Source organism: Heterodontus francisci, chromosome 18 (assembly GCF_036365525.1).
Source record: "Heterodontus francisci isolate sHetFra1 chromosome 18, sHetFra1.hap1, whole genome shotgun sequence".
NCBI lineage: Eukaryota > Metazoa > Chordata > Chondrichthyes > Heterodontiformes > Heterodontidae > Heterodontus > Heterodontus francisci.
The window spans coordinates 78485381-78494743 of NC_090388.1; the positions used below are offsets into that span (position 1 = coordinate 78485381).

Sequence of the window (9363 nt, forward strand, 5' to 3'; positions counted from 1 at the left end):
ATTTACAGAGGTGGAGGTCTCTGTGAGAGTTAATATTTACAGAGGTGGAGGTCTCTGTGAGAGTTAATATTTACAGAGGTGGGGGTCTCTGTGAGAGTTAATATTTACAGAGGTGGGGGTCTCTGTGAGAGTTAATATTTACAGAGGTGGGGGTCTCTGAGAGAGTTAATATTTACAGAGGTGGAGGACTCTGTGACTGTTAATATTTACAGAGGTGGAGGTCTCTGTGAGAGTTAATATTTACAGAGGTGGGGTTTCTGTGAGAGAGTTAATATTTACAGAGGTGGGGGTCTCTGAGAGAGTTAATATTTACAGAGGTGGGGGTCTCTGAGAGAGTTAATATTTACAGAGGTGGGGGTCTCTGTGAGAGTTAATATTTACAGAGGTGGGGGTCTCTGTGACTGTTAATATTTCCAGAGGTGGGGGTCTCTGTGACTGTTAATATTTCCAGAGGTGGGGGTCTCTGAGAGAGTTAATATTTACAGAGGTGGGGGTCTCTGTGAGAGTTAATATTTACAGAGGTGGGGGTCTCTGTGAGAGTTAATATTTACAGAGCTGGAGTTATCTGTGAGAGTTAATATTTACAGAGGTGGGGGTCTCTGTGAGAGTTAATATTTACAGAGGTGGAGGACTCTGTGACTGTTAATATTTACAGAGGTGGAGGTCTCTGTGAGAGTTAATATTTACAGAGGTGGGGTTTCTCTGAGAGAGTTAATATTTACAGAGGTGGGGGTCTCTGAGAGAGTTAATATTTACAGAGGTGGGGTTTCTCTGAGAGAGTTAATATTTACAGAGGTGGGGGTCTCTGAGAGAGAGTTAATATTTACAGAGGTGGAGGTATCTGTGAGAGTTAATATTTACAGACGTGGGGGTCTCTGTGAGAGTTAATATTTACAGAGGTGGGGGTCTTTGAGAGAGAGTTAATATTTACAGAGGTGGAGGTCTCTGTGAGAGTTAATATTTACAGAGGTGGGGGTCTCTGTGAGAGAGTTAATATTTACAGAGGTGGAGGTCTCTGAGAGAGTTAATATTTACAGAGGTGGGGGTCTCTGTGAGAGTTAATATTTACAGAGGTGGGGGTCTCTGTGAGAGTTAATATTTACAGAGGTGGGGGTCTCTGAGAGAGAGTTAATATTTACAGAGGTGGAGGTCTGTGACTGTTAATATTTACAGAGGTGGAGGTCTCTGTGACTGTTAATATTTACAGAGCTGGAGGTCTCTGAGAGAGAGTTAATATTTACAGAGGTGGAGGTCTCTGTGAGAGTTAATATTTACAGAGGTGGGGGTCTGTGAGAGTTAATATTTACAGAGGTGGGGGTCTCTGTGAGAGTTAATATTTACAGAGGTGGAGGTCTCTGTGAGAGTTAATATCTACAGAGGTGGGGGTCTCTGTGAGAGTTAATATTTACAGAGGTGGGGGTCTCTGTGAGAGTTAATATTTACAGAGGTGGGGGTCTCTGTGACTGTTAATATTTCCAGAGGTGGGGGTCTCTGAGAGAGTTAATATTTACAGAGGTGGAGGTCTCTGTGAGAGTTAATATTTACAGAGGTGGGGGTCTCTGTGAGAGAGTTAATATTTACAGAGGTGGGGGTCTTTGAGAGAGAGTTAATATTTACAGAGGTGGAGGTCTCTGTGAGAGTTAATATTTACAGAGGTGGGGGTCTTTGAGAGAGAGTTAATATTTACAGAGGTGGAGGTCTCTGTGAGAGTTAATATTTACAGAGGTGGGGGTCTCTGTGAGAGAGTTAATATTTACAGAGGTGGAGGTCTCTGAGAGAGTTAATATTTACAGAGGTGGGGGTCTCTGTGAGAGTTAATATTTACAGAGGTGGGGGTCTCTGTGAGAGTTAATATTTACAGAGGTGGGGGTCTCTGAGAGAGAGTTAATATTTACAGAGGTGGAGGTCTGTGACTGTTAATATTTACAGAGGTGGAGGTCTCTGTGACTGTTAATATTTACAGAGCTGGAGGTCTCTGAGAGAGAGTTAATATTTACAGAGGTGGAGGTCTCTGTGAGAGTTAATATTTACAGAGGTGGAGGTCTCTGAGAGAGAGTTAATATTTACAGAGGTGGGGGTCTCTGAGAGAGAGTTAATATTTACAGAGGTGGAGGTCTGTGACTGTTAATATTTACAGAGGTGGAGGTCTCTGTGACTGTTAATATTTACAGAGCTGGAGGTCTCTGAGAGAGAGTTAATATTTACAGAGGTGGAGGTCTGTGACTGTTAATATTTACAGAGGTGGAGGTCTCTGTGACTGTTAATATTTACAGAGCTGGAGGTCTCTGAGAGAGAGTTAATATTTACAGAGGTGGGGGTCTCTGTGAGAGTTAATATTTACAGAGGTGGAGGTCTCTGTGAGAGTTAATATTTACAGAGGTGGGGGTCTCTGTGAGAGTTAATATTTACAGAGGTGGGGGTCTCTGTGAGAGTTAATATTTACAGAGGTGTGGGTCTCTGTGACTGTTAATATTTCCAGAGGTGGGGGTCTCTGAGAGAGTTAATATTTACAGAGGTGGAGGTCTCTGTGAGAGTTAATATTTACAGAGGTGGGGGTCTCTGTGAGAGAGTTAATATTTACAGAGGTGGGGGTCTTTGAGAGAGAGTTAATATTTACAGAGGTGGAGGTCTCTGTGAGAGTTAATATTTACAGAGGTGGGGGTCTTTGAGAGAGAGTTAATATTTACAGAGGTGGAGGTCTCTGTGAGAGTTAATATTTACAGAGATGGGGGTCTCTGTGACTGTTAATATTTACAGAGGTGGGGGTCTCTGTGACTGTTAATATTTACAGAGGTGGGGGTCTCAGAGAGTTAATATTTACAGAGGTGGGGGTCTCAGAGAGTTAATATTTACAGAGGTGGAGGTCTCTGAGAGAGAGTTAATATTTACAGAGGTGGGGGTCTCTGTGAGAGTTAATATTTACAGAGGTGGGGGTCTCTGAGAGAGAGTTAATATTTACAGAGGTGGAGGTCTGTGTGAGAGTTAATATTTACAGAGGTGGAGGTCTCTGTGACAGTTAATATTTACAGAGGTGGAGGTCTCTGAGAGAGAGTTAATATTTACAGAGGTGGGGGTCTCTGTGAGAGTTAATATTTACAGAGGTGGGAGTCTCTGTGAGAGTTAATATCTACAGAGGTGGGGGTCTCTGTGAGAGTTAATATCTACAGAGGTGGGGGTCTCTGTGAGAGTTAATATCTACAGAGGTGGGGGTCTCTGTGAGAGTTAATATCTACAGAGGTGGGGGTCTCTGTGAGAGTTAATATCTACAGAGGTGGGTTTCTCTGTGAGAGTTAATATTTACAGAGGTGGGGGTCTCTGTGAGAGTTAATATTTACAGAGGTGGGGGTCTCTGTGATTGTTAATATTTCCAGAGGTGGGGGTCTCTGAGAGAGTTAATATTTACAGAGGTGGAGGTCTCTGAGAGAGTTAATATTTACAGAGGTGGAGGTCTCTGTGAGAGTTAATATTTCCAGAGGTGGTGGTCTCTGAGAGAGTTAATATTTACAGAGGTGGGGGTCTCTGTGAGAGTTAATATTTACAGAGGTGGAGGTCTCTGTGAGAGTTAATATTTACAGAGGTGGGGGTCTCTGAGAGAGTTAATATTTACAGAGGTGGGGGTCTCTGAGAGAGTTAATATTTACAGAGGTGGGGGTCTCTGAGAGAGAGTTAATATTTACAGAGGTGAAGGTCTCTGAGAGAGAGTTAATATTTACAGAGGTAGAGGTCTCTGAGTGAGTTAATATTTACAGAGGTGGAGGTCTCTGTGAGAGTTAATATTTACAGAGGTGGGGTTTCTGTGAGAGTTAATATTTACAGAGGTGGGGTTTCTGTGAGAGAGTTAATATTTACAGAGGTGGGGGTCTCTGAGAGAGTTAATATTTACAGAGGTGGGGTTTCTCTGAGAGAGTTAATATTTACAGAGGTGGGGTTTCTCTGAGAGAGTTAATATTTACAGAGGTGGGGGTCTCTGTGAGAGTTAATATTTACAGAGGTGGGGGTCTCAGAGAGAGTTAATATTGACAGAGGTGGAGGTGTCTGTGAGAGTTAATATTTACAGACGTGGGGGTCTCAGAGAGAGTTAATATTTACAGAGGTGGAGGTCTCTGTCAGAATTAATATTTACAGAGGTGGAGGTCTCTGTGAGAGCTAATATTTACAGAGGTGGAGGTCTCTGTGAGAGTTAATATTTACAGAGGTGGGGTTTCTCTGTGAGAGTTAATATTTACAGAGGTGGGGGTCTCAGAGAGTTAATATTTACAGAGGTGGAGGTCTCTGAGAGAGTTAATATTTACAGAGGTGGAGGTCTCTGAGAGAGTTAATATTTGCAGAGGTGGAGGTCTCTGAGAGAGTTAATATTTACAGAGGTGGAGGTCTCTGAGAGAGTTAATATTTACAGAGGTGGGGGTCTCTGAGAGAGTTAATATTTACAGAGGTGGAGGTCTGAGAGAGTTAATATTTACAGAGGTGGAGGTCTCTGAGAGAATTAATATTTACAGAGGTGGAGGTCTCTGTGACTGATAATATTTACAGAGGTGGAGGTCTCAGAGAGTTAATATTTACAGAGGTGGAGGTCTCAGAGAGTTAATATTTACAGAGGTGGGGGTCTCTGAGAGAGAGTTAATATTTACAGAGGTGGGGGTCTCTGTGAGAGTTAATATTTACAGAGGTGGGGGTCTCTGTGAGAGTTAATATTTACAGAGGTGGGGTTTCTGTGAGAGAGTTAATATTTACAGAGGTGGGGCTTCTGTGAGAGAGTTAATATTTACAGAGGTGGGGTTTCTGTGAGAGAGTTAATATTTACAGAGGTGGGGTTTCTGTGAGAGAGTTAATATTTACAGAGGTGGGGTTTCTCTGAGAGAGTTAATATTTACAGAGGTGGGGGTCTCTGTGAGAGTTAATATTTACAGAGGTGGGGGTCTCTGAGAGAGAGTTAATATTTACAGAGGTGGAGGTCTCTGAGAGTTAATATTTACAGACGTGGGGGTCTCAGGGAGAGTTAATATTTACAGAGGTGGAGGTCTCTGTCAGAATTAATATTTACAGAGGTGGAGGTCTCTGTCAGAATTAATATTTACAGAGGTGGGGGTCTTTGAGAGAGAGTTAATATTTACAGAGGTGGAGGTCTCTGTGAGAGTTAATATTTACAGAGGTGGAGGTCTCTGTGAGAGTTAATATTTACAGAGGTGGAGGTCTCTGTGAGAGTTAATATTTACAGAGGTGGGGGTCTCTGTGAGAGTTAATATTTACAGAGGTGGGGGTCTCTGTGAGAGTTAATATTTACAGAGGTGGAGGTCTCTGTGAGAGTTAATATTTACAGAGGTGGAGGTCTCTGTGAGAGTTAATATTTACAGAGGTGGAGGTCTCTGAGAGAGTTAATATTTACAGAGGTGGAGGTCTCTGAGAGAGTTAATATTTACAGAGGTGGAGGTCTCTGAGAGAGTTAATATTTACAGAGGTGGAGGTCTCTGTGAGAGTTAATATTTACAGAGGTGGAGGTCTCTGAGAGAGTTAATATTTACAGAGGTGGAGGTCTCTGAGAGAGTTAATATTTACAGAGGTGGAGGTCTCTGTGAGAGTTAATATTTACAGAGGTGGAGGTCTCTGTGACTGTTAATATTTACAGAGGTGGAGGTCTCTGTGAGAGTTAATATTTACAGAGGTGGAGGTCTCTGTGACTGATAATATTTACAGAGGTGGAGGTCTCAGAGAGTTAATATTTACAGAGGTGGAGGTCTCAGAGAGTTAATATTTACAGAGGTGGGGGTCTCTGAGAGAGAGTTAATATTTACAGAGGTGGGGGTCTCTGTGAGAGTTAATATTTACAGAGGTGGGGGTCTCTGTGAGAGTTAATATTTACAGAGGTGGGGTTTCTGTGAGAGAGTTAATATTTACAGAGGTGGGGCTTCTGTGAGAGAGTTAATATTTACAGAGGTGGGGTTTCTCTGAGAGAGTTAATATTTACAGAGGTGGGGTTTCTGTGAGAGAGTTAATATTTACAGAGGTGGGGTTTCTCTGAGAGAGTTAATATTTACAGAGGTGGGGGTCTCTGTGAGAGTTAATATTTACAGAGGTGGGGGTCTCTGAGAGAGAGTTAATATTTACAGAGGTGGAGGTCTCTGAGAGTTAATATTTACAGACGTGGGGGTCTCAGGGAGAGTTAATATTTACAGAGGTGGAGGTCTCTGTCAGAATTAATATTTACAGAGGTGGAGGTCTCTGTGAGAGTTAATATTTACAGAGGTGGGGGTCTTTGAGAGAGAGTTAATATTTACAGAGGTGGAGGTCTCTGTGAGAGTTAATATTTACAGAGGTGGAGGTCTCTGTGAGAGTTAATATTTACAGAGGTGGGGGTCTCTGTGAGAGTTAATATTTACAGAGGTGGGGGTCTCTGTGTGCCTGTTGAAATTTACAGAGAGCCCCTGTGTGCATGTTAATATTTACAGATGGGGGGAGGGGAGTGTATTAATATTTACAAAATGAGGTGTCTGTGAACCTGTTAATATGTGAACCCCTGAGAGGGGTCTCCATGAACATGGTAATATTTACAGAGGTGAGGGTCCCTGTGAATGTACTAACATTTGCTCGGAGCTCCCCGGAGAGAAAAGTTTGAAAAAATACTCTGCAGGAGTCTTGATGAAAGTTGGAATTTGCACTGTTGTACCGTGACTGAGATTAATCCATTTGTCGGTACATGGTAAAGATTTTTTTTTGCTAGCTTTCAACTGGCATTTTGGTTCAGCTAACCCAAGCTCTTCCTCGAGCTCAGCTTCATTTAATTCCATTCACCTGATATCTACAAGTCCTGCACCACCCGAAACCCACGATGTTTAAAGTGAGTTTTATTAACGCGAGGGAGGAGGAATCTTTATCACGTTGAACAAACCAATGATCAGTGGGAATCATAGTGTCATTCCAGTGAATATGTGAATACTTTTTTAAAAATGCATTTGTCAGCAGAATTTACAAGCTGGGGTTTCAAACTCGGAAAGGTTTTATTTATTCCTCTAACAAGAAGGAAATTGCAAATATGATAGTTTCCTTCAAACATTAACAGTTACAGATAATAATGGAATATGTACGCACGCTAGATCTGCAACGGGACAACTGTTTGAAAATGCACAGCAACCTGCTTAGACGCAGAAAGACTTGGACTAATATTTGGGGACAACTGCAGTAATAAATCACAGCAAAGCATCACTGAAATAAAGGAAACCCCCAAAAAAGAGTCCAGCGGCCACATATCGAGCAGAGACAAGCATCGAAATCACGGTAGATTCGGCCAACAGGGGGCGGCAGGTGGCGGTTTCAGAGACAATTATTTCAGAAGCCAGATAGTTTTTGTACACTGGCTGTGTCCTCTCCCTGTGCAATTACATTCGCTTCCAACAAACTGCTGGTTTGAAAAGACACTTGTGAGCAGATTCGGGATTTATTTCTGCTGAAAATGACATAGCGGTATAACAACCAAAATAAACAGCGCTTTGCAACAAAAAAAACCCAGAATTTTGAACAGAGTTGCTCTGCTTCCACAGCCCCCCTTTAAGACATTCCTTTGTCTCCTAGTGTTTAATCCAAGCCCCGCTATCACCAGGAAATCCTTCCAACTATTCACCCGTAAATCAATGGGACTTTCACACGCACGCAAAGTTTCCTCACTTGTTATTCGCCCTGTGAATCAGATCTGTGAAATTAATCATTTCAGCAATTTTCCCATGTTTTCCTTTTTTTATATATAATGAGAAGTAGATTCACGTGAAACACAAATTCACTCTTCCACCAAAATTAAACCAGAGGGGGATATCCGTAAACTGACATTTGCTGATTTGATATTTTTACAAATCCATTAGACTGGAGATCCAAACCAATCGGGTCCAGGCTGCCAGAGTCTAGACCCCTCAACAATAACAAGCAAGCTCCCTGTGAAATGCCCAGTGTCAGTTTCACTTGAACCCAGTGAAGTCTCCTTTCGGTTTCTGCAAGCAAACAGAGCGAGTTTCCAGCCCAGAATCTGGAAACTGACCGCCCCCCCCCCCCCATCCCTTCAAAATGAACCTCCTCGCCTCACTCCACACAGACTTCCCATCCTCAACTACCAGCTGATTTAAATGACAAGAAAATAAGAGAGGAGATTGAGAGAGGTCTGTGTGTGTGTGTTAATTTCAAGTCTTACCTTGGTACATCGGGGCCATCGGTGCAATGCTGTGTGCTATGCATGGCAGAATACAAAGCCAGTTGCTCCTCTCGTTGTTAAACACGGTGTAGATCTGCCATATTGTGCTGGATTAATTTGGACTGTAAGTCCCTGGCTGCATCACTGTTCCGATTCATCCAGGGAGAGAGGGAGAGAGAGAGACATTGGTGGGGAGAAAACTCTTGCAAAATCGGTCATTGAACGCTCTTCTTTCAAGCAAGGTCCTCTCTCCCTCCCTCTCCCCCCCCCCCCCCCCCCCAAGTACAAGACACCGGAGACCCTGCAAGAATCCAGTTCGAGTCCCACATACGGATCTGCTACTTTGTGTCTCGGGATTTTTTTTTAAATGAGCCCAATTGCGATTTTCTTTTTACCTTCTAGACAACATGTCTGTAGGGTTTCTGCAAACTTACAAGCAGAAACCAGAGAGCCGGAGAGACATCAACTGCCTATGCAGTCGATCTCTCCCGAAAAAAAAACCCTTTAGGAACGAGCTGAGCAACTTTGCTTTCCAGCCCCAACTCTCTTTGCAATGAGTTTTTGATCGCCTCTTTTTAGGGGGGGGGGGGAGGTGGAGGAGGGAGGGAGGAGGTACAGAAGGTGTTGGGATGTGATCACTGCGGTGGACGAAGGGGACGGAATCGATAGCTCCAGCAAAGAAACTGAAGGGGAATTATCCCTGCACCCGTTCTTCTTTCGACTGCTAGAGGCTGAGGGCGAATGTGACGCAAAGAGAGATACAACAAATGGAAATAGGGATGAGCCAGAGATGGAGTGATGCTTGCCCATCCAAATTGGACACTTTAACTCTTTGCTTTCTGGGCTACGAACGGGGAAATGTAATTTTATTTATTAAAGTAAATCAATGCATTTAATCGTCCAATATGTAATCCGTCACTCAACAGCTGGAACCAGATGATCTGGTCATTATCACATCGCTGTTTGTGAGAGATTGCTTTGCGCAAATTGGCTGCCTCGTTTCCTACATTACAACAGTAACTACACTTCAGAAGTAATTCGTTGACTGTAAAGTGCTTTGGGACGCCCTTAGGTTGTGTAGGGTGCTATTTCAATGTGCGTTCTTTTGTCTTCCATGCGTGTGCATAAGTACGATAGTTTATGTTCTTTTTTAGTCATTCACCACATGTGGGCATCACTGCAAGATCAGCATT

General features: G+C 42.9%; 1 protein-coding gene across 1 annotated transcript in view; it reads right to left on the reverse strand.

The window, feature by feature from the left end:
* The window catches only part of hipk2 (homeodomain interacting protein kinase 2), a 270628-nt gene extending 261749 nt beyond the window's left edge, over positions 1–8879 (reverse strand). The window contains 1 exon segment of the mRNA XM_068051058.1: positions 8171–8879. Coding sequence (XP_067907159.1) covers positions 8171–8189 — 19 coding nt within the window. The 5' untranslated portion in view covers positions 8190–8879.
* Positions 8880–9363: the final 484 nt, after the last annotated feature.